At 44.6% G+C, this 25,701-nt stretch overlaps 1 protein-coding gene across 1 annotated transcript in view; it reads right to left on the bottom strand.

The window, feature by feature from the left end:
- Nucleotides 1-498: 498 nt before the first annotated feature.
- Nucleotides 499-25,701, bottom strand: part of si (sucrase-isomaltase) — a 60,032-nt gene continuing 34,829 nt past the window's right edge. The window contains exons 29-48 of the mRNA XM_061216812.1: nucleotides 25,418-25,514; nucleotides 23,415-23,527; nucleotides 22,725-22,850; nucleotides 22,166-22,294; nucleotides 21,203-21,316; nucleotides 11,873-11,935; nucleotides 11,659-11,775; nucleotides 10,992-11,082; nucleotides 10,748-10,886; nucleotides 10,415-10,548; nucleotides 10,181-10,215; nucleotides 9,919-10,035; nucleotides 5,243-5,391; nucleotides 4,605-4,689; nucleotides 4,324-4,386; nucleotides 4,063-4,187; nucleotides 3,601-3,689; nucleotides 2,949-2,998; nucleotides 2,637-2,807; nucleotides 499-722 (exon numbers count right to left, since the gene is read on the bottom strand). Of these exons, the coding sequence (XP_061072796.1) occupies nucleotides 651-722; nucleotides 2,637-2,807; nucleotides 2,949-2,998; nucleotides 3,601-3,689; nucleotides 4,063-4,187; nucleotides 4,324-4,386; nucleotides 4,605-4,689; nucleotides 5,243-5,391; nucleotides 9,919-10,035; nucleotides 10,181-10,215; nucleotides 10,415-10,548; nucleotides 10,748-10,886; nucleotides 10,992-11,082; nucleotides 11,659-11,775; nucleotides 11,873-11,935; nucleotides 21,203-21,316; nucleotides 22,166-22,294; nucleotides 22,725-22,850; nucleotides 23,415-23,527; nucleotides 25,418-25,514 (2,079 nt within the window). The 3' untranslated portion in view covers nucleotides 499-650. The remainder of the gene's footprint in view (nucleotides 723-2,636; nucleotides 2,808-2,948; nucleotides 2,999-3,600; nucleotides 3,690-4,062; nucleotides 4,188-4,323; nucleotides 4,387-4,604; nucleotides 4,690-5,242; nucleotides 5,392-9,918; nucleotides 10,036-10,180; nucleotides 10,216-10,414; nucleotides 10,549-10,747; nucleotides 10,887-10,991; nucleotides 11,083-11,658; nucleotides 11,776-11,872; nucleotides 11,936-21,202; nucleotides 21,317-22,165; nucleotides 22,295-22,724; nucleotides 22,851-23,414; nucleotides 23,528-25,417; nucleotides 25,515-25,701) is intronic.

Genomic DNA, 25,701 nt, shown 5'->3' with positions numbered 1-25,701 from the left:
AGTACTGCTTCTCCTACTTTTCCATGATCATTAGCACCTCACTGTGCTCCACTCTCAATACCTCTCTCCCATCCCCCATCCCAAAAAAATAAACGATGATTGCCAATTAGAGCAGAAATCAATTAAATTCCCCATTGCTAAATTGATACCATTATCTTTACTGTTGTATGAATAATTGCTTATTGTATCATTACATCGGTGTTCAATGGTGCACAAACCTCACACTTGACAAATAGACATGCAGGTAATTCCATCCTCCCTGTTTGTGTTGGCTTTTCATAAATTCTTGTTCTAGTTTTCCATTTGTCTTGTGATCTTTCAGTTTTGTACTGCAGCCCATGCAGTTTTGTCCATAAAGCTTTGTGCCAACACAGCACAGACGACACAGGCATAATCTTCACCAACCCAGCGAAAGAATGAGACTTTTTGAATTAGCAGTAAAACATTTATTCAAGTTTATAACAGGTAGACAACGTTAAACAAACAATAAAACCTGGGTTTATTTATATTAAAACATTGCTCATTTTACTTATCTGTACTATTATTATTATCATTATTATTATACTTTTTTTATTTTTTATTATTATTAATAAATGTTTCATATGGTTTCTGGTCAATAACAGGTTTGTTATTATGTACATGTGAATTAATTAAGAAGACCAAGTCATGATGAAGGCCTGCTCCACTGAAACAGGTATTGTTGAAAAATCTATCTTCAGTTCCTGAAAGAAAAGAGAGAATCCAATAGCATTATTATGGGTATAAGCTAATAAAAACCTATACAGCATATCCTAACTTATTTGGAACTTTTCTTTTCTTTTTTTTCTCATCAGACTGAAAGGTCCCCTGTGATGACCAGAAATTACAGTACATTCCCTCCAGTGGAATGTCAAAGCTGTGCAACAAAGCAGGTAACAGTCTATTCAAAATGCCACCTTCAATCATGATCTAACTTCCAACTGCCAAACAAAGCTTCAAGATCAATGGTGGCCAGAGTACCTATTTCAAGTTTTATGCTGCAGAAAAATTACTAACGGAGATGAATGGACAAACATCTCCCCCCCATATAAAAATGTTTAAAAATATATGTAAATATAATTAAAATGTATGGCCATTCTTTACACACATACGCATGGGGGTATTGTCTTGCACAACATATTCAGTCAACCTGTTTTCAATTGCCAATGCTTGGCCACCAAGTTAATTGAATGATCATGGTCAAAGTAAAAGCAATTATGGTATTCATGCCATGTGATGGCAGTACTCCCCACTGACTTTGTACTGCAGTCCATCTTATATGGTATAAGATACAGGATAAAGATATATGTATATATAGCATGTGCCCATTCCAAAGATTCACTAAGGACATGAAACATTCACTACTGAGACTTAATTACGCAATCAAAAAACGGAGCACCTTAATTTGAAATTTTGCAGTAGAGACACCCGTAAAAATGTCTGAAAGGATATGCTTACACATTCACATCACAGCGTTTCAAAATGGATACAGAGCAACGAGATGCAAGCAGCAAATCAACCACAAGGAAAAGCTAACTTCAATTCACAGATCGGTAAATAGACATAATAGTCAATGAGGTACAGCATCAGAGCACTGTAAAGCATAATATAACCACAATACAGAGGACAGAGTGACAGTCTGGGGGTGGAAAGAATAGACATGGCTGAACTTGTGACAGGAGAATCCAACAGTTATGTCAGAAGGTACAGTATATCTATATTCACAATTTATTTTAAACCCTACTGAAGGCATGCACACAAGCCAATTCTGAACTGTTTGTAAACTATCTGCTACCTGATAACAGACAATATGCATATGTTAAATGAAATAAATAATTGAAATATCATGCCTGAACATTATTGTGATTTGTAGCAAAGTACAAAATATGAATTATTAAATGCCTGCAACTGCGTAGGCTAAATAAAATATTTGGTGAAAGGAAATGGTAATGGTAAGAAACTTCAATATAGCTGGCCAGGTTTAGTTTTTTTGGGGTTTTTTGTGAAGAACAATGAGCAACAATGAGCCCTAGGGGGTTCTTCTGGCTGGAAAATTCGAGGAAAGAACAAATATGAGCAGAAACACTACGGTTTATTACAGTTTTAATAATCTGTCTTTTTTTAGGAACATGGTTCAAGGCCCTCTTTTATATCATCTCCTGTGATTATTGTTGTGCAATATGACTGTCTCACTTCAATTATTTCATGTTCAGGTATCTGCAAGAAAGTCATTCCTGAATAAATGACCCTCTCCCATTACTGTTTTAATTGACACTCGTCAAATTGCCACCTGTTTTGAGTTCTTGAACACAAAGTAAACCAATAAATCGAGAGAAGAGTCAGAAATAAGCATGCTTTAGTTAATTAGACAGAGAACTTCATGGACCTAATTTACAAAATCTCCACTGTTGTTAAGCATGTTCACCCCAGGTAGACCAATGCATGACAGATTTAACAATACATCAAAAGAAAATCCCAATTCTGACCCATTGTCACTATTTACCAAACATAGCTACAGCGGCCTTGCAGCAACTACTGTTGCACTCCAAAAGCAGTTATCCTTTGGTTAATCTGGCCCCCAGCAATTCAAAATAAGGTAAGGGGGACTGGAGGCTCACCTGATTGATGGGGTTGTGAGTGAAGGTAACAGGGACAGGTGCCTCTGCTCCAATCTGCACTGCCACAGTTTTCACTGGCACCTGCCCAGCCCCCCATACCTTCACTTCCCCCAGTACCAGTCTGTCAGCGGGGGCAAGTCCATCGTGCACCACACGGTTCTCCAGGGAGCCCTGAGAAGAGACCAGAGAAACCCCTCAACATCATGTCCAATACACGTATTATATGTCCGAGCCATACTTCCAAGTGACTTCTGTCCTACCAGACAGAACCATTTCATTGTACTTCACATTGGCCATTCTTACAGAACGTACCTTGCTGGCATTGAAAGAAACCAGGAGGTATTGTTTTTTTCCATACGTGTCTGTAAAAAAGATTCAGGAAGAGTCAGGAAGAGAGGATAGACACGGACATCTGTGATAGAAAGCATGTACACAATCTGACAGAGGCAGCATCGCTGATTTTCCACACAATTTTATTCAGCGGAATGTGCTAGTGTACTTCAATGTCCCTTCAGCTGCCCATGAAAAATGGGCTTTCACACTTGAAAATTTCAAACCGATGAATAGAATGCAAGCAGAGCTATTCCTGTGCATTTGGCAGTATGTTTATGTCCTCGCCATAGGTTTCTGTCCTTGCCTTTGCATTAGCTTTTTGTACGTGTCTTGCCTTTCACATTGTTTCTTGATTTGGAGCGCGTTTCCCTTCTTTGTGTTTTTTAAGCGCGATCGTCCCTGTGGGCCATCGTAGGGGCTGTCCAAGGGAGCAAATACTGCCCTTTTATGTTTCTATATTTTAGTAAAACTCTGCATGTGTAATGACATTGTGTATTTTTGGGTAAATAATATGTAAAGAAGTATCCTAACTGTGTATATTACTGTATTATATATGTACATATTATATGTAAAAATCATATACATTTTTTTTTCATTATCCTCCAAAACTTAGGTCATGCTAGAAACATACCGATGCTTTTCCCATCGTCCCAGAACAGCGAGCCATCAGCTTTTCCTTCCGGGCTCAGAGCAACGATGAGCCCTAGGGGATTCTTCCGGCTGGAAAATTCAGGGAAAGAACAAATATGAGCAGAAACCAACTGCGGTTTATTACAGTTTTCTGTCAAAACAATGCAACGGTCTTTAGTTTGCACTCCCACACTAAAATATGAAACCAAGAGTGTCCTCTATTAATATTCACATTGGGGATTTTGCAGCCAATACTTCAGCCTCCAGGATATATGAAATAAAAAATAGCACTTAAAAGTGACGCACCGCATGAATCACAATGCATTGACCACCTGCTCCTAACTATCACCACAATCCCACAATTCAGGATGCGTTAACTACACATATGTGCTTTGTGGTTGGGTTGGGCTTTCCAATGAAAAGGGAAGCGCTACAGCGAAATCCTGTTGGCGGTTGAAATGACCTGTAGTGCGTGTTGTTCTCTGGTTTCTGCCAGGGAAGGATGTGTCCCCCTCGTACGTGGAGGTTGATCTTATCCCAGGGGGTCACCATATCCACCCAGCTGCGTCGAATTCCTATGTCTTTTGCCTGAGGGACACAGTGATCATCGTTTGGCAAGGTCCCTCGTGCTCTCCACATCGGTAACAGCCCAATGAATCAACAAAAGTAAATGTATAGTAGAAACATCCTTACTGTAGGATGCCGGCAGTATGTATGGACTTACTGTATCATAGTTAAACCAACGGTCATCTGGTATGTAAGCCCTCAGCGGCAAGGCGTTGACTGACTGAAATTCAAGGAGAAATATTACCAGAAACCCTTCCTGCCCTTCCACAATCAGTCTATAAAGTCAACCACAAATGCATTAAAATACATCTCACAATCTTCAATAAGGAATCACATGGCCAATTGTGAAACAATGTGCAATTTACATACTAAGTGCACTGTAGACATGAGCATGGATGTATTACTTATTAATGCACTCGTGAGTGTGTGAGTTCTCACCAAATCCAAAACTGGACTGATGAGCAGAGCAGGACCCCAGAGGAACTGCCTGTCTATCTTCCATGTCATCTCATCGTTTAAAAACCTGTGCAAGAGGAGAGAGACGTGGCGAGTCAGTGAATGCAAAGAACCAATCAGCCGGGGCAGCAATGGAGACTGTGCAGAGCGGTCCGACAGAGCGATGAGAGAGGAGACAGAAAGAAAGAACAGATGGAGGGTGAAGGAATAAAAAATGCAATGTGAGAGGTAGAGAAGGTAAGAGAGAACACTGTGAGAAGTGTAACTGGAACAAAAATAGCAGGGTGCAAAAATACCATGAGAGGAAATTAGGAAAAAGAGGAAGAGTCACTCAATCTGTAAAAACAACAGCTGATATAAAAATGACAAAGCCAGGTGAAAATAAACCGCAGGGCTAACTAAATCTTTTATGGAAGGAGAGTGAATTATATGAAGGAGAAGGAGAAGACGAAGAGGAAGGCTGGTAAGGCTGGTAGGTTTAAACCAGCGCTCGATCATTCCACCAGCCCGGGCATTAATATGAGGAGTGAACAGTGAGTGATGAATGTGAGGAGGATGCAGTGTCAGCGTGCGTGATTATTGCACAGTGTCTCCAGCAGAGAGACTGCTTTCTCACTTACTCGTGGAGCAGGGGCCTGACCACAGTGCTGCCCTCGCTGTGGGCCTGGAACATCAGCGTGTAGAGGTAGGGCAGCAGGGTGTAGCGGATGTTCAACACGTCCCGCGATGCATTCGCAAACTTCTCATCCCAGGCCACCGGGTCCTGTCTCTATCGCACACAAACATATGGACACGACGTATTGGCGCGGTGCCTGCTTCAGTCAGCTGTGTGCTCCTCTTCTATATAATATTCTCTGTCATCTTTACATCTTCATAAAAAGATTGATATTTCACCTCAGAGTGAGAACTCTGAAAAGATGCATAGGGTAGTCCAACATAAACCCAACACCCAGATGGGATATACCAGCTGGACTGACTTCTTAGATGTTTGGGCTCTCTCATAAAATGCCTCTGCCTCTATCCTCTACAGACGCCCAGCTTCTGAATAAGTTAAACAGCAATAATGCGGAATGCCTGGAGCTCTCCACTGCACAGATGCACTGATTGGTGGATGGCAACATGAAAAGCAAAATAAATCTCAACCAAGAGCACAGAACTAACAGTACGAACTGACTCCCTGTTTAATTCATAGACAGACCAGCTGTTTGCAAAATTTTACCACGCCCGCATTATCCATAGTGGTGTCACATAAACGGAAGGTTTGACATTTCTCATGTTTTATGTATTTTAAAAGCAATCTTTTATGTTTTAATGCTTTAGTTGACCACCTTAAAAAGCCTGACAGTAGGAGTCATTCCTTAGGACCAACAACAAAATAAATAAATAATACTTCCATATTTTGTTCTCTAGGAAAAACTAGCAGAAAATGGGGTCAGAAGAATGATTCACATTGGAGATTTTTATATGGATATTTTAGTCTTTCCTTTTCCCACATGAAGGAACTGAACTGGAAAATGGACTTGGAAAGCAAAGCTGAGGTCAGGACCTTCCTAACACACACTCATAATTCCTCAGGAGTGCTGGATCCACATAATTCATCCACATAAATCCCTCAGAGAAAACAAATGTGTCAATTTTTATCTTTTTATTTCCAGCAGCTAGTAGCTAAAATATTAATATCTACATGCAACTAACAAACCACTTTGGGAGTCAGTGTGACACCAGACCCAAGTAGTCAAGGGGCAATATTTTAAAGGGGAATCTCCCAAGGATGAACATGCGAGAAAGTTTCAGTTGTCAGTTTTTCAATTTGACGCAAAGTATAATAGAATTCTCAGAATGAACATTTTAACTGTTACGTACCTGATTGATCAGCCACATATTTCTGAAGCACAATTGCTAACTGCACAACTCAGTATATTATCATTAATTCACCTAACCCTGAACAGGGTCACAGGGGGGCTGGAGCCTATCCCAGCATACATTGGGCGAAAGGTAGGAATACACCCTGGATAGGTCGCCAGTCCATCACAGGGCACACACACCATTCATTCACTCACACACTCCTACCTAGGGGCAATTTAGACTCTCCAATCAGCCTAACCTGCATGTCTTTGGACTGTGGGAGGAAACCGGAGTAAACCCATGCAGACATGGGGAGAACATGCAAACTCCACACAGAGAGGCCCCGGCCGACAGGGATTCACACCCAGGACCTCCTTGCTGTAAGGTGGCAGTGCTACCCACTGCACCATCCGTGCCACAGTATATTATTATTATTATTATTATTATTATTATTATTATTATTATTATTTATTTGATTCCCTGGTACTTGCATTCAATTCCTCACTCCCAGTCAACCGCATGAATGAAAATAAAGTGAACGGTAATTACATGCCCTTTCCTGTTCTTTGAGTCACATTCCATTTGTTTGCCCTTCTCTGTCTCATTGTTATTAGCTGTGTAATGAAGGAGCAGGTGTCTGATAATCACCTCAGCCCAATGCAGGGCCAGGAGCCGTGTGTTCAGCCACTGTTACACCTCAGCCCAATGCAGGGCCAGGAGCTGTGTGTTCAGCCACTGTGTGTTCAGGCACTGTTACACCTCAGGCAACAAAGTGTGTTTACTGATCCCAATTACCCCTTCTTTCCACACCTCCACTTTTCACAGATCTGACAGGAAGGCTGACAAAATGCCTTTTTTCCCCCTTTTGTCTGAAAATGCTGGCTCCAGTGTCTCAATGCATCATTAAAGTCAAAAAGTTTGTAATTGTACCAATGTCAATGGCGTCCTTTTTTTTTTATCAAATCATAACCAATAAGAACAGATAAAAGAGGGATTTTTGTCCTCTCTCAAAAGGCAGAGCAGAATGGAGTCAAAGAGACCTTTTAAAAGTCTCAATTTACCTCCATACATCAATATGCTACCAAAATTAACAACAGTGTCCAATCAATACAGGATGAGAGCAAAGGAGGAAGTGCTTGAAAAGCGGCAGGTAGCCATTTCACTTAACACAGAAATGCTTTTATTGTCTGGAGAAAATAAGCCATTTTAATGGCTCAGCACCATTTTATGCTTTTGGCCTTCCTAAGGTCAGACTTCTAATGATTTTCAGCACTATTTATTTATACAAATATTTTATCGTTTCAAAAGTTAATAGATATGTACAGTTTTGGCTTTTGTTTGTTTTGGATTGGCACAGGCAGTTCTGTGTGCCATGTTGTATATTTCAGGTTTTATATGCCGACTAGGTATAGGGGCATTTCCAAGTTTGGGGTGTGAAGCAAGGAAATGCACTTCAAGTAATTAAAAATGCCTTGTAGAGCAACATTATGTTTCCAGAGGCTGTAAATAATAACACATTCATTTGATCGCAATTATTCACAATTAGGACACAAACATACACAATGTGTGTGTATTACCTGAATATTATGTTTTTAAATGACCTTATTTTTGACGCCTGCACTCAAGGACGAACCAGGGTGATATGAAGACAACTACTTATTATTTTAATGTATTTACAATAAACATGTGTTCATTCAGTATGTGCAGCCTCTAGGATCATACTGAAACTACATCACTGTTGAACTTGCTTCGCAGTCACATTAAGTACATTTTTAGTTTTAAACCAGAAATTGCAAATGCAAATGTTTGACAGAAACTTTTGTACATATCTTAAATATCATTGACTGCACACAAAAAACTGTCCAACAGAAAGCATTCACTAAAACTGAAGTGATATCAAAAACTCCAGAAAGTGAACTATCCCTTTAACATAGTTCTCTGGAGAAAGCTGATACCTAAATTATTCCAAATTTATTGTCTCCATTTGTCTGAATGTATCCTCATGCTATGACAACTCAACAGCGATGAATGTCTTCCTTTCATGGTTGTTGTTTTATTTCTGAGAAGCAAGAGACCTCTCTCTCTCTCTCTCTCTCTCTCTCTCTCTCTCTCTCTTCTCTCCCTCTCTCTCTCTCTCTCTCTCTCTCTCTCTCTCTCTCTCTCTCTCTCTCTCTCTCTCTCTCTCTCTCTCTCTCTCTCTCTCTCTCTCTCTCTCAATAAAGAACTCCTTGAATTTCCATATTAAAGCTAATGACCGTCAGAAGGACGATTAGACCAGAGGTCCAAGCATACACAGGCCGAGGTGCTATGTTAATGACCCAGCAGAAACACAGTCCTGCACTGTACTGAATTTGTAATTGTACGGACTTGTGTTTTTGTTGTTTGCCCCATTTACTTTTTAAAAAAACTTAGTCTGTCATGCAGTGTTGGCAATGCTGAGTCTGTTCTCCAACTTGTGTTTATATTACTCATTGTATAAGCATCCTTTCGCAAGCCGTTATGATAGGACTAGAAGCAAGGTGGGAAGAAGGGGGGGGGGTTTCACCTTGAAAATTCAATTTTGCGGTCGCTTCCCATCAGCAATGAAGTCATGTCGTATTTCAACGAGGAAATTTAGCAATGCCACATCGATTCTTGCAGCAGGCTTATTGGATTTTTAGATGTGTTCCAACACTCCTAAAAGGTCAGATTTTAATGGAGTGCCACAGTGAATACCTGAAAACCAACAGGCTACTGCATAGTAATATAACATCATTAATGACTGGTCCACAATTCGCCTAAACTACAGTGGTTATATGACCATGTAGCTTGTGTCCAGCCAGTACCCAGAACGGCCTACCGGATCTCACTCCAGTTTTATCGAATTTTGTAAACTGTGGAAGATACTTAGCTTAGCAGACTTCACCCATTCCAATAGCATCTTTAAAGTTTGTGATTGAAAGGAAAATAAAACATGCACATCTACCTGCACCTAACTCAATGAAATCAAGTAAATTCTATCTCCACTCTCAAATATGTATGTTCTGCCCCTTCTCCCCTCAGCCGGTATATCCAGTGCCTCACTCCAAGGCTGTTTACATATAGAGTATATCTATTATGTTGCAGAACAATGAATGTGCACGCATTTGGAATTAGCAGTAAGGATATTCAATCAATGAAACTTGTTTAGTACCATTTTCAGACAGGCACTGACTGCTGGTCACACGTTTACATACATGCATATAGTAGCATACATCTTTCCACTCATGGCACAATGATCTTTGCACTGACCAATATCCAGTGCAACAAAGTTCAGAACAGTAAGTAAGATATGTACTTTTACAAGTCAATGTCTGAACCTGCCATAGAAGGGCTTTAGGTCACTTAGAGTATCTCACTACTAAGTTCCTATCTTGAACTTCTCCCAACTACCCCCCTCCCCCCCACCCATCAAATTTGATTTCACACTTACTGGGTTGCCTAGCCCATTGTGATTACGGGAATAAGGGTAGAATGCGCCCAACTGCATCCAGCGAAGACACATCTCATAAGTAGGTTGACCAAAGAAGCCGCAGATATCGGCACCAGTCTGTAACAACGAATGCAGAGACATAGAAAGGAACCATATCAATGAAATAAAATATATTCTATGGGGAAATATTGGCATAATCTATGTGCATCCAAATACTTCTATCTATTGTAAAAGAAGAAATAAGAAACTTATGAGGACTTACATACGGGATTCCAAACAAACTAAACTCCATCATTCCTAAGAAATGGGAATAACAGAAAATTAATTCAGCCAACTCAGTTTCTTGGCAATTAGTCCTCAGATGACTCGCCTTTAAAAAAAGACATCGGTAGCTTGATCAGGCCACTCACATGCAGAGAGACAGACACGCTGTTTCCAGCTTACAGACACATAGTTTACAGTGTGTTTTACTGATGGTAAAATTCTGTTCCCATACCAATAATGGACTTGTGCAGCTGGTCCCAGCCAGCATAGTTGTCTCCGAGCCAGTGACCTGCCCACTTCCCACTCGAGGGGTATGTCGACCGAGTCACCACGATCCCTCGCTCCCCGGTGACATTCAACAAGGCACTGGGTTGAGAAAACAAAGACAGACGTAAGCAGAAAGAAGGGTTGGTGGAACAGGAATAAGAAATGATTCTTCACAGGGATATGTTCCACGCATTCCCTTCCAATAGGTGACAGTAGGTCCTAAAGAAGTAGTATGTTTAATGACGAATACAACTGGTCTCATGTCCACAGATCATCCATCCCATCTCCCTGCACTCACTCGTAAGTGGGTTTGGTGTGAGACCAGCCGTACAGGTTGTGGACATCGTAGTGCTTGACCGGAGTTCCGTCAGGAAGGAACTGCTCACTGTTCATGCACAGTGTCTTGTGGTTCAGTCCCATGGACTTGGATTCCAAAGCTGATATGAAAAATTAACCAAAGGAAATTTTAGAATGAATCACAAACACTTGGGAAAAATGGACAAGAAATATTACATTTCCTTTAACTGCAGCTATGGTCTTACGAGGCATGTAAGGTGGCTTGTCATAGATGGGGTTTCCCAGACATTTTCCATCAATGGTACCATGGACAAAACTTGCTGGCTCATTCATGTCCTTCAGATAAAAATAAAATCAATAAAATCAACATGTTAATGTTAGAAATGCTTCTCAGAACTGCTGTTAACCATACATACTGTGTGCATATGTAGCATCCAAAAGGGAGCAGGTGGATTTGGGTTCTACCCTGGAAAGACCACAATGGTCATACCATTGACAAACTGATATGACATGAATTCCTTTAAATTCCCCAGTTACATGCACAAATAATGTTAGTTATAGATACACAGTAGGTTTGTGCTTTGCATGCACAATGCCGTGGAAACGTATCCACAGGCAGAGGCCAGCTTGGGCTCTGGGTCCCCATCGGATTTGTGGTTTGATCCAAATTGAGACTTCTATTGTGGATTAAAACAACAATCCAATAAAACTACAGCAGAAGGTCACTCATTATGTGACATTTGATACACCATACTGACTCACGGTTATCACTTAAGTCATAATTCATAATTACTGCCAACAGCATAAATTTCATGAGCCATTAATATTTTTTTGTATCTCATAAAATGTAAGGAGATGATTGTGAGCAACTGCCCTGACGAGACTGGGATTATTTATTCAAATAACACTCACAATCCATATACCATCAAACTTCATTATGTTGTTGTAGAATTCTTCAATCTCTCTGAGCCACCATTTTGCGGTCCTGTTGCGGAAGAAGTCAGGGAAGGCTGCATAAGCTCTGTAGAGCTGGGAAAATAGACGCAAGATGGTGAAAAACTTCAGAAAAAGGCCTGTTATCAAATCATTGGTGTCTAAGCCAGCCAGTCACTTAACATAGGCATACCTTCACTTGTGAGTCCCAGTCAAAAGAAGTATTCACCGTGACGTTGGGAAAGTCAGGCCACACCTGGAATGCAGTGAGAGATGGGTTGTAGCGTCAACATAATCTGCATTATTTTTTAAATGAGTGGAGTTTATTCCCAGACTCTTAGCTATTGGGTCCAGATAATTTATGACCTCAAGAGGGACCTGAACTAATGGTCAATAAAAATTTAGTCTTATTGCACATATCCTCCCAAAGTTTCATGTGATTTTTATATAGAGATGTTTCTAAAGAGATTTGTAGCATGAGCTATGTGGCGGCACAGTAGTGCAGTGGATAAAGGCATCACCTCAAAACAAAAACGTTCTGTGTGGAGTTTGTGGTTTGCTATTTTATTGCACTTAATGCCTATGCACCATGCTCCTCGACTCCATCCCCTGTTCTGTTGGTATATGCAGGTTTACTTTGAGCCAATGTTCCTGGTTACGTATTAATTTGTGTCTGTGTCTCAATGCTCAATGTTTTGTCACGTTTCAGGTCTGTCTCGCCATGTTTTATGTTTATTCATGTTGTCTTAGTCACGTAGTGTCTTATCATGTATCATGTTAGTCTAGGTTCGTCATGTTGTTTAGTTATGTTTCGTTACGATTTATTTTCTTGTCATGTCTAGTTATGTTTCGTACGATTATATTACCTTGTTATGTTGAGTGGTTATCGTCTTAGTTTCGCTTTGTGTTATGTTTTGATTTATGTTTATTGTTACGTTAAATGGTCGTTGTTTATGCATACACTTTTACATGTTTTTCCGCAAACCTTGCGTTCCGCCTTTTCTCTCTCTCTCTCTCTCTCTTTCTGTCATTCACTCCCTAATTGTTTCCATTTGTCTATTTACTAAAACTACTAACGCTAGATCAGGATTGGGTAGAAACTAACAAACTAATCATGTGTTCATATTACCTTACGTTTCTCGTGCATGTCATTTACTAATTTACTAATGCTAGGATAGGTTTATTACTAACGATTACTAATCTCCTTGTTAAACTTGTCATCCATCGCACCTGTTTTCCATTTCCTTGCTACGCTCTAACTAATTGTCTACACCTGTCTACACCCGCATTTATAGCCCAGTCGTGCTACTGTTCTTCGCGAAATTGTCTGCCTCTGTTTACCACGCAACTCTTGAGCATTATTCACTGTTTGATTACACGTTACGATCCAAGCCTGTTACCGACCATTGTTTATTGATTTCTGTTTTGTTGACCACTGTTTGTTTTTGACCACGTCCTTGCCTACCGTTTTGTACTTTTGCTTCGCTGATTGTTTCATGGTTTCGACTCCCGCTTCGCCCACGACTACGCCTCTGCCTGCCGTCCGCCTGTTCATCTGCCCCGCTGACCGCTCTCCTGCTACCGGACCTCCCTGCACGTCTACCGACTACGAGCTTGCCTCTTCCCTCGGCACCGTGCTTTTTGTTTGTTTGTTATTTGTTTGGCTGGATCTTCGTGTATGGACTTTGCTTGTTTTGACTACGCTCCTGGGATTCGTCCCGAATAAAGCCCTAACGGGACTTTATTTAACCATTGTTTCTGAGTCGTGCATTTTGGGTCCAACCCCCACGCACCCGTCTCAGAACAATTTCGCCACAATGGACCCTGCTGACTCTACTGCCATGTTCCACGCCCTCCAGGAACAAGGAGCCATCGTCCGGCAGCATTCACAAGGAATCTCCAAACTTCACCTGGAGATTCGTGAACTGTGTGCGGAGATGAAGAGGCTCGCTGTCGTAGTCCTGCCGCAACCACGGGAGGAGCCTTCCCACCCACCCACATCCCCAGCGCTCAACCCCACGGGAACCTGCCACTTCCGAGAGCCCCAACAACCCCCTCCAGAGAGGTTTGGTGGAGAACCTGAGAGGTGCAAGGCTTTCCTACTACAATGCGACTTCGTGTTCAAGCAACAGCCCCAGACCTACAACAGCGACGACCGTCGGATTGGCTACGTGATGGGGCTACTCAAGGGGAGGGCGTTGGACTGGGCTACGGCGGTGTGGTCCGGGGATTCATTCTCTCCTCTTTACCCAGTCTTCGCCGATGAGATTCGGAAGGTCTTCCAACACGCATCCAGCGACCAGGAGCCATCCCAGAGACTGATTGCTCTGCGCCAGGGACGGAAGACCGCGGCAGACCACTCCATTGACTTCCGCACCCTCGCGGCGGCTACTAGCTGGAACGATGCGGCGTTGGCGAATCTCTTCCTGGCCAGCCTGAGTGAGACGCTCCAGGACGAGTTGGCGCGACTGGGCCCCATCACCCAGTTCGACCAGCTCGTACGCACCACGATCCGCCTGGACAACCGTGCCAGACAACGTCGGTCGGAGAGACCGATCCTTCCTGGCAACCATTACCCCAGGCAGGGGCCAAGTCCTCGACTGGAGGAGCAGCAGTCTGAGGGATCCGAACCCATGGATCTGTCCCGGGCCGGTACTAGGATCTCTACCGAGGAACGAGCACGCCGCAGAACCACCGGTTCGTGCTTCTACTGTGGGAGGCCGGGTCACACCCAGACTCGGTGCTCCTTCAAGACCAGGAGACCTGTGGAAGTAAGAGCTGTCGACAGACATGAGGGGTCTGACAGAGACAACCATCGTCCCACGCTCACGACTCTGTTAATTCTGCCCGACAGAACAACCCGGATTAACGCGTTGGTGGATTCTGGAGCGGACGCCAATCTCATCGACGAAGTGTTGGTGTCTGAACTGAACATCCCCACCCTCCCTCTACCCCACCCTGAGAACGCGCGGTCGCTGGATGGAAGGACTTTCTGCCGCATGACGCACATCACTATTCCCTTACAACTGATCATTTCTGGGAACCATCGGGAGATGATCCAGTTCCGCGTCATCCAGTCCCCTAATGACCAACTCATCTTGGGGTTACCCTGGCTCCAGAAACACAACCCCATGATCAACTGGAGTTCTAACCAAGTGCAAGCATGGGATCCTAAGTGCCATCTGTCCTGCTTGCGTTCCGCCCCACCACCAGCAGAGGGAGTGCCAGCTCTACCACAGACTCCCAAACCCTCCCTGGAGAGGGTCCCCTCTCCTTACCATGACCTGGGCACAGTGTTCTCCAAGACACAAGCTCTGTCTTTGCCGCCTCATCGACCCTACGACTGCGCCATCGAGCTCCTTCCTGGTTCGTCACTTCCCTCAAGTCGCCTATACAACATCTCCAGACCAGAGAGGGAGGCGATGGAGAAATACATCCGTGACTGCCTGGCTAACGAACTAATTCGCCCTTCTTCCTCTCCCGTCGGTGCGGGATTCTTCTTAGTTCAGAAGAAAGATGGCTCCCTACGCCCGTGCATCGACTACAGGGAGCTGAACAACATCACGGTGAGGAACAGGTATCATCTGCCCCTGATGGACTCCGCGTTCCACCCACTTCACGAGGCCACTATCTTCACAAAGTTGGATCTCCGCAACGCTTACCACCTGGTCCGTATCCGTGAGGGCGATGAATGGAAGACCGCCTTCAACACCTCTCTCGGACACTTTGAATACCTGGTCATGCCATTCGGCCTCACCAACGCTCCTGCTGTCTTCCAGGCCCTGGTTAATGACGTTCTTCGGGACTTGTTGGGTCGCCATGTGTTCGTCTACCTGGATGACATCTTAATTTACTCTAATAATGCCAAGGATCATGAGAACCACGTCAGGCAAGTGCTACAGAGACTTCTAGAGAACAGATTCTTCATCAAGGCGGAGAAGTGCGTCTTCCACTCTGACACAGTTGAGTTCCTTGGATTCATTCTTGAGAGGGGACGGATCAGGGCGGATCCCAAGAAGATTCTGGCGGTCACCGACTGGCCCACACTCACCCCACGTAAGCAACTCCAGCGCTTCTTGGGATTCGCCAACTTCTACCGAAGGTTCATCCGATCCTATAGCCAAGTGGTCTCCCCTCTAACCAAGCTCACGTCCCCTGCGGTGCCATTCCGGTGGAGCCCCGAAGCTGAGACGGCCTTCACCAAGGTCAAGAGACTGTTCTCTTCCGCTCCCATCCTGGTTCACGCCCGACCCCACCCGCCAGTTTGTGGTTGAGACGGATGCTTCCGACTCGGGGGTGGGAGCTGTGCTCTCTCAGGTGGCGGCCGCGGACAACCGACTACACCCCTGCGCTTTCTTCTCCAAGAAGCTGTCCCCGGCGGAGAGGAATTATGATGTCGGAAATCGCGAACTGCTGGCAGTCAAACTGGCGTTGGAGGAGTGGAGACATTGGCTGGAGGGGTCCGAGAAGCCGTTCATCGTTTGGACCGACCACAAGAACCTAGCATACCTCCAGACAGCCAAGAGGCTGAACTCCCGACAGGCCAGATGGGCACTGTTCTTCGGGAGGTTCAACTTCTCACTCACCTACCACCCGGGTTCTAAGAACGTTAAGCCTGACGCCCTTTCTCCCCAATTTAACACCTGTCCTGAGCGTGAGGTTCCTGAGAACATCCTTCCGGCTTCCTGCACCGTGGGGTCCGTCACCTGCAAGATCGAGTCGGTGATCCAGAGGGCTCTACAGGAGGAACCCGATCCTAGGCCCAACCCCGGATTACGCCTATACGTTCCCGCAGCCGCTCGGACACAGGTGCTGCAATGGGCCCATTCATCCCTCCTTTCCTGCCACCCCGGCTTTACCCGCACCTTGGCGGTGCTGAAGAGGAGATTCTGGTGGAGTTCCATGATCCCCGACACCAGACGCTTCATCAAGGCTTGCACCACATGCGCCAGAAGCAAAGCATCACACCAGGCCCCTGCTGGACTGCTTCAACTATTGCCGGTGCCCAGCCGACCCTGGAGCCACATTGGAGTGGACTTTGTGACCGGACTTCCCCTTTCCGAGGGTAACACCACCATCCTGACTGTGGTGGACCGATTCAGCAAAGCGGCACACTTCATCCCCCTGGCTGGATTGCCCACCGCCCAAGAGACAGCTGACGTCCTCGTGAGAGAGGTTTTCCGCATCCACGGACTTCCCTCGGATATCGTTTCTGACCGCGGCCCCCAGTTCATCTCCCAGGTTTGGAAAGCGTTCTGTGTGGCCCTCGGGGCTACAGCTAGCCTCTCTTCGGGCTACCACCTGCAGTCCAACGGCCAAACTGAGAGGGCCAATCAGGACCTGGGGGCCGCCCTACGCTGCGTATCGGCCAAGAATCCTGCCGCATGGAGCAAGATGCTCACCTGGGTGGAGTACGCACACAACACCTTACCCTGCGCCGCCACCGGGAAATCTCCATTTGAGGTCTCCCTGGGCTACCAACCTCCACTGTTCCCTGACCAAGAAGCCGAGATCGCTGTTCCCTCCCTCGCCATCCACATGAAACGGTGCGCCAAGGTTTGGAGGGATGCCAAGGCCGCGCTGCTAAGCATGGCAGACCGTAATCTGCGTTTTGCTGATCGCCACCGCACTCCAGCTCCGGCCTACAAACCAGGTGACTCAGTCTGGCTGTCCACTAAGGACATTCCCCTCCAAGCCACTTCCCACAAACTGCAACCCCGCTTTATTGGTCCCTTTAAAATCCACAGAATCATCAATCCTTCCTCTGTAAAATTGTCACTCCCTGCTTCCCTTAAGATTCACCCCACATTCCATGTCTCTTGTATTAAGCCTGTATCCTCTCACCCCATATGTCCCCCGGATCCCTCACCACCTCCCCCCCGCATTATTGACAACCACCCTGCATTCACTGTTAAAAAGCTCTTGAACATTCGTAAGAGGGGCCGTGGGGTGCAATACTTGGTTGATTGGGAGGGCTATGGCCCTGAGGAGCGTTCCTAGGTCGCTCCCAGTCTCATTCTGGACAAATCGCTCATCAAAGACTTCCATCGTGACCACCCTGATAAATTCCAAGGACCGCCAGGAGTCGGTCGTTAAGGGGGGGGTCCTGTCACGTTTCAGGTCTGTCTTGCCATGTTTTATGTTTATTCATGTTGTCTTAGTCACGTAGTGTCTTATGTATTATGTTAGTCTAGGTTCGTCATGTTGTTTAGTTATGTTTCGTTACGATTTATTTTCTTGTCATGTCTAGTTATGTTTCGTACGATTATATTACCTTGTTATGTTGAGTGGTTATCGTCTTAGTTTCGCTTTGTGTTATGTTTTGATTTATGTTTATTGTTACGTTAACTGGTCGTTGTTTATGCATACACTTTTACATGTTTTTCCGCAAACCTTGCGTTCCGCCTTTTCTCTCTCTCTCTCTCTCTCTCTCTCTTTCTGTCATTCACTCCCTAATTGTTTCCATTTGTCTATTTACTAAAACTACTAATGCTAGATCAGGATTGGGTAGAAACTAACAAACTAATCATGTGTTCATGTTACCTTACGTTTCTCGTGCATGTCATTTACTAATTTACTAATGCTAGGGCAGGATAGGTTAATTACTAACGATTACTAATCTCCTTGTTAAACTTGTCATCCATCGCACCTGTTTTCCATTTCCTTGCTACGCTCTAACTAATTGTCTACACCTGTCTACACCCGCATTTATAGCCCAGTCATGCTACTGTTCTTCGCGAAATTGTCTGCCTCTGTTTACCACGCAACTCTTGAGCATTATTTACTGTTTGATTACACGTTACGATCCAAGCCTGTTACCGACCATTGTTTATTGATTTCTGTTTTGTTGACCACTGTTTGTTTTTGACCACGTCCTCGCCTACCGTTTTGTACTTTTGCTTCGCTGATTGTTTCATGGTTTCGACTCCCGCTTCGCCCACGACTACGCCTCTGCCTGCCGTCCGCCTGTTCATCTGCCCCGCTGACCACTCTCCTGCTACCGGACCTCCCTGCACATCTACCGACTACGAGCTTGCCTCTTCCCTCGGCACCGTGCTTTTTGTTTGTTTGTTATTTGTTTGGCTGGATCTTCGTGTATGGACTTTGCTTGTTTTGACTACGCTCCTGGGATTCGTCCCGAATAAAGCCCTAATGGGACTTTATTTAACCATTGTTTCTGAGTCGTGCATTTTGGGTCCAACCCCCACGCACCCGTCTCAGAACAATTTCGCCACAATGGACCCTGCTGACTCTACTGCCATGTTCCACGCCCTCCAGGAACAAGGAGCCATCGTCCGGCAGCATTCACAAGGAATCTCCAAACTTCACCTGGAGATTCGTGAACTGTGTGCGGAGATGAAGAGGCTCGCTGTCGCAGTCCTGCCGCAACCACGGGAGGAGCCTTCCCACCCACCCACATCCCCAGCGCTCAACCCCACGGGAACCTGCCACTTCCGAGAGCCCCAACAACCCCCTCCAGAGAGGTTTGGTGGAGAACCTGAGAGGTGCAAGGCTTTCCTACTACAATGCGACTTCGTGTTCAAGCAACAGCCCCAGACCTACAACAGCGACGACCGTCGGATTGGCTACGTGATGGGGCTACTCAAGGGGAGGGCGTTGGACTGGGCTATGGCGGTGTGGTCCGGGGATTCATTCTCTCCTCTTTACCCAGTCTTCGCCGATGAGATTCGGAAGGTCTTCCAACACGCATCCAGCGACCAGGAGCCATCCCAGAGACTGATTGCTCTGCGCCAGGGACGGAAGACCGCGGCAGACCACTCCATTGACTTCCGCACCCTCGCGGCGGCTACTAGCTGGAACGATGCGGCGTTGGCGAATCTCTTCCTGGCCAGCCTGAGTGAGACGCTCCAGGACGAGTTGGCGCGACTGGGCCCCATCACCCAGTTCGACCAGCTCGTACGCACCACGATCCGCCTGGACAACCGTGCCAGACAACGTCGGTCGGAGAGACCGATCCTTCCTGGCAACCATTACCCCAGGCAGGGGCCAAGTCCTCGACTGGAGGAGCAGCAGTCTGAGGGATCCGAACCCATGGACCTGTCCCGGGCCGGTACTAGGATCTCTACCGAGGAACGAGCACGCCGCAGAACCACCGGTTCGTGCTTCTACTGTGGGAGGCCGGGTCACACCCAGACTCGGTGCTCCTTCAAGACCAGGAGACCTGTGGAAGTAAGAGCTGTCGACAGACATGAGGGGTCTGACAGAGACAACCATCGTCCCACGCTCACGACTCTGTTAATTCTGCCCGACAGAACAACCCGGATTAACACGTTGGTGGATTCTGGAGCGGACGCCAATCTCATCGACGAAGTGTTGGTGTCTGAACTGAACATCCCCACCCTCCCTCTACCCCACCCTGAGAACGCGCGGTCGCTGGATGGAAGGACTTTCTGCCGCATGACGCACATCACTATTCCCTTACAACTGATCATTTCTGGGAACCATCGGGAGATGATCCAGTTCCGCGTCATCCAGTCCCCTAATGACCAACTCATCTTGGGGTTACCCTGGCTCCAGAAACACAACCCCATGATCAACTGGAGTTCTAACCAAGTGCAAGCATGGGATCCTAAGTGCCATCTGTCCTGCTTGCGTTCCGCCCCACCACCAGCAGAGGGAGTGCCAGCTCTACCACAGACTCCCAAACCCTCCCTGGAGAGGGTCCCCTCTCCTTACCATGACCTGGGCACAGTGTTCTCCAAGACACAAGCTCTGTCTTTGCCGCCTCATCGACCCTACGACTGCGCCATCAAGCTCCTTCCTGGTTCTTCACTTCCCTCAAGTCGCCTATACAACGTCTCCAGACCAGAGAGGGAGGCGATGGAGAAATACATCCGTGACTGCCTGGCTAACGAACTAATTCGCCCTTCTTCCTCTCCTGTCGGTGCGGGATTCTTCTTCGTTCAGAAGAAAGATGGCTCCCTACGCCCGTGCATCGACTACAGGGAGCTGAACAACATCACGGTGAGGAACAGGTATCATCTGCCCCTGATGGACTCCGCGTTTGTTTGGCTGGATCTTTGTGTATGGACTTTGCTTGTTTTGACTACGCTCCTGGGATTCGTCCCGAATAAAGCCCTAACGGGACTTTATTTAACCATTGTTTCTGAGTCGTGCATTTTGGGTCCAACCCCCACGCACCCGTCTCATGTTTGTGCCTATTATGCAACTTGTGCTTGAAACTTAGAAGTTATTTTGTAGCTATAAATAGGCTGACTATGTCTAAAATCTATAATAAACTATATTTTGTGGTTTCAGCCCAAAATAACACTTTTCACACAATTTCATCAATAGTCGATGTCGACTTGATGATGATCAAATATTTTTCCTCCACTCCGTTGCTCCACATACTTCCGGAGTAGTGGGGGAGTGGTAGTGGGGGAGTGGATGGAGTTCAGGAGGGAGGTGGGGTGGTGCGGTGAGGTTGTTTCCAGCCCCTTTACAGTCACTTAACGTAGGATATTTTTATTTACTTAAAAAAAGCATGAATGCCGCTCAGTACCTTCCCCCAGACAATATCATTACTGATGTCACTGGGCCATTTAATGAAGACGTCCTCCTGGACTCCTCGATCGAAAGCAGGATACACTGTCTCATTGCCTGAGATTGCGGGGTCCTAAAACACAAAAGGAAGGGAGAGAGCCAAACTGAGAAGCTATAGCCCTGTATGGAGACAGAGACACTGAAAAACCCTTATTGCTCATTTGCATGTTGTTAAGGTTATTCATATAGTACATCTCTGCTATATTACTATTGAATTATGAAACTCGCCCATATCAAATGTTAAGCAGGAAGGGAGTGTAGAATGAAAGAACAAAGGCAATTATCTGCTGAATCTAAGCATAAGAATTAATAGCTCATTTGACGCCCACTCATCCCAGCCCTGTTCTAGGCCGTTGTTACACGTACATTCCTGGTGTTACATGATTTATAACCCGCTATGTCACTGGCACCCGGATTACCACAATCAGTGATATTCCTGTCGCACTGATCTCTCTTTTGCCGAAATGCAACAAGGAACATAGTTTCATTATTTATTATTGAATATTCATTAACACTGTTTAAAATCAAATAAATAATAACAATCATAATAACGTTTTACTAACAAAAATAAATTCACACATACGGTTTAATGCAAATTGCTGACACAGTGACGCAAATTGGCAAGTGAATTATTATTCCTTTTGGACTGGATTTTACTATGTATAAATAAGGCTGTAACTACACAGATCAGCCAATATAAATGTAAATGCCCTCAAGTTAAAGCTGACAGACTTAACTTCAACCTCATATTCATCGTTTTATTTAAAATCCAATGTGCTGGAGTACAGAGCCAACACAACTAATTTGTGTTCTAAAATGTGAATACTTGCATTTTATCTGTAAAGCACTTTAAAAAAGGCAAGGAATAATGATTCGTATGGCAAAATATTAGACTGGTTTGTGGCATAAAAGAAAATGTTACCAGAATGAAAATGAATTTCATGCCCTCATTTCTCATCTGGTCCACCAGCGCAGGTAATCCCTGAAAGTTTTTATCCAGGGTGAAGTCCAGCTGCCTCTCCATGTAGTCAATGTCTGCATACTGGACATCCTGTACAAGCAAAAGGTCACAGGGTTCATGCACTTGTTTATGTAAACAAAAAGAATCCACCGTTTTTCACCGTGATTCACCGTTTATTATTCATACGTACCAGGCACTCGCACTTTACAAAAGAGGGTTCCTGAGCTTGATTTGAAAATACTTCAAATTCTATTTATGCTGCTCGGGAATGTGAATCTCTGGCTAGAAAGAGAACCCTGGAAGGAAGGCATTTTAATGAGCCACCGCTGAAATGTGGCTTACTCTCGCCACAAATATAGCAGAGAGGTCAGCCGGTGTGAGGGACCAAGTTATTGAGGAACGTCATCCCTGGAAATGATTTTTATCAGAAAACATCTGTGCCTGCACAGTGTGTGTTCATCAATGTGTTTTCATGGCGATATTGACAAATGAGCTGAACTAGTTGTCGTAGGGTGCTTACATAGGGAATGCCAGCTTTCCTCATATCTTGGTACAGTTCTGAAATTTCCGTGTCATTCTCATATCCATAACGACAGAGCTGGAACCCGAGTGACCAGTATGCTGGCATAACTGGACGACCAATGAGCTGAAAGACAGGAACAGGCAGGCAAGCAATTCGACTCCTTTTTTATCCGGTTTCAATGCAAATGTCTCTTCACTGTCTTAACAAAGTGTGTGTTTGTGTGTGTGTGTGTGTGTGTGTGTGTGTGTGTGCGCGTGTGTGCGTGCACATGTATGTGTGTGTGGAATAGTTATTGAAAAACCCCTGTCCGGTGGTACATGCACACACACGCACATGCATGCATGTCCACACAGGTTCCCACGCACACACAAACTAGTGTTATTCCAAATTGAACAAACAAATATTTTTGATTAAAAAATTTTACTCCACATGAGCTGAACTCCCTCCCCCTGCTGTCTTTTTTAAGATGCTACAGTTGGCATTTTGCTAGAGCCAGGCAGACATATAAAGTAAATAATACATAGTAAAATTTAAATTTTACAATGAGTGAAAACTTAAAAATTTGATTCATTTTGATGAATCAAACTTCCTAACGCAAACACATAGGGTGAGTATTCGGCTCATCTTATAGGCCATGTGTCAGTATTTTCAGTGTGTCGTGAGTGAAGTTGATATGGGAGGACTCACGGCAGTATACTGCTGTACCACCATCTCTGGGGTTGGCCCCATAACCATGTAGAAGTCCAAGATACCACCAAGGGTCCGATAGGTCAGCGATGGGACCTGCTGGAGGGTCACATCTGCAGGGAGCAGTAAGGACGCAAACTATGTACAATGGATTTGAAATGAAACAATGCGTGGTGACTGACAGATTTAATTAGGAGGGTATTTATATCCAAAACCTCCTAGTAGGCTATCAACAAGTAGCAAGACCGCACAGGGCTACAGGAGTCTTCCAGAATCTTTCACAATTTTTTTTCCAGCCATTTTGTTGTGCCTATTTTAACCTTTTCTTGTTTGTGAGTTTCAGAAGTGGCTGATTCACCGAAATGGACACTTGGCTGAGATGGTCAACGTCTTAAAAGTCGTAAAAAATAAATAATAATAACAATAATTTAAATCCTGCATTATTATTATTATTGTTATTGTTATTGTTGTTATTATTATTATCATTATTACTATTATTATTATTATTATTACTCTAAGACTGAAGAATTTCAGAGTAGCCAAATGAACATGAAATGAATGCAGCGGAGTAGGCTATGGCATGCAAGATTTTAAAGAGGACACTCTGTGAAAACTTCAGTAATATCATATCACACTTATTATAATGCACTACTTGATATAATGCACAACAAAAGTACCATGACAAATCTCTAGGTGAAGGAAAGCGATAGCGATCCTCTAAACGCAAGTTAAACCCGAGTGCAATTCAACCAGGAAGGACCAAATTGCAAAGCACGTCACGTATAATCACTAATGACATGTTGCCTCTTCATTTTAATCTAAATAAAGGCTTTTTTGACCCCATGGAATAATATACCAAATGCAAGATCATTACAGCTCAGAATGAGAAGGACCATCTTGTACTTCAAAAACAGCATGAGATGGGATTTAACTGAAAAATAGGCAGTGGGGAATGAGAGACCACGCAAGCACCTCGCTATTGGACTAGCGACTCACTCTCGTGCACTAGCTGCAAGCCACTCTCCTAGACTAACAGCTCTCTCGCCTGAACTAGCAACCCGCCTTCCTAAGCTAGCAACATAGGCTCCTAGGCTGGCTTTTCCCAGTCATATGATCGTTATTTTCACATTAGACCACCAGTTTGCATTGAACTAACACAGGGAAAAGCGGGCTTGCATCACTCGTAATGCCTAGCTATCTGATGTCTCTGTTGGTTAACCTTTGATATCCTCTTCATATTGTTATTAATGTAAATAAATGTAGTTGGCTAGCCTCCTGTTGTTTTTAAAAAGTACATATTGTTTTAGCCTATCACGTGTGCACATTCCTGGGAAGGAGTCAGCAGAATGCTTGCATGGCTCTGGTGTAGATGTTTTATTTACACTTTTCCCAGGTGTAATTTCCTCTTCACAAGTTTGAACTGTCATATTAGCTCTGCATATGTGTAGTACCATCCTCTTTTTACATGGGAAAATTGAAATATTTACAGAGCTTCGCTCCGAAGATCTCAGAGAAAATCTGGTTTTTTTTTCACTTTCTTACCCAACTTTGCTGAGAGATTCGTATGCTCACGCAGCCATAAAATTACCCGTAGATAGTTATGATCTTTAAAAAATGACACATTTCCTGATGTGTCAGGATGCAGGCTTTTAGTGAAATCGAGAGAGAAGTGCAAGGTGGTTAGTCAGGTACAGATGCAACACAAGTGTCACAACTGTACTCCCGGACTGGAAAACCATTCAAACTAATGTCTCTGACACCCAAATATCAGTTTAGAAATCAGAACAAAAATTGATTTACCTAAACTTCAATTTAAAATGTATTCCCAGTGTTTTAAAAAAAAACATGCTAATTTAAATCTTTCCCAGCTTATTATTACTCATCCAAGCAGTAACTCATAACACGAGAGACTCATGGAGACTTTCCCTGCTTATTCCTGACATATCTCCCAGTGAAATCAGGAGAAGAGGGCACAGCACGGGGCAGGGGATCGGAGGTCTCACCCATGGCATTACTGTTGAGCAGCAGAACTCCGTGGGCATTGTGAGGATGCTCCAATCCCATGTAGAAGGGATGCACACCATAGCAGTTCATTTTGTACTGGGGAGAAGGTAAAATAGAAGCGATGAGAGAGGGAAAATAATTAGCAACACATCACTATTGGCATGCTGAATGCTAGGAAGCAAGGTGTCAAAGTGTGAAAATGTAGCTTTCAGGAAAATTGTCCAGTAGAATGTGGACATGATGGATGGGGTGATTTGGCGGAAAAGGTCGTTAGCGTGTCTGC

This window comes from Conger conger, chromosome 13 (assembly GCF_963514075.1).
Source record: "Conger conger chromosome 13, fConCon1.1, whole genome shotgun sequence".
NCBI classification, from domain to species: Eukaryota; Metazoa; Chordata; class Actinopteri; order Anguilliformes; family Congridae; genus Conger; species Conger conger.
Note: the sequence above shows the minus strand (reverse complement) of the source record. Positions and strands in the feature narration are given on the sequence as shown.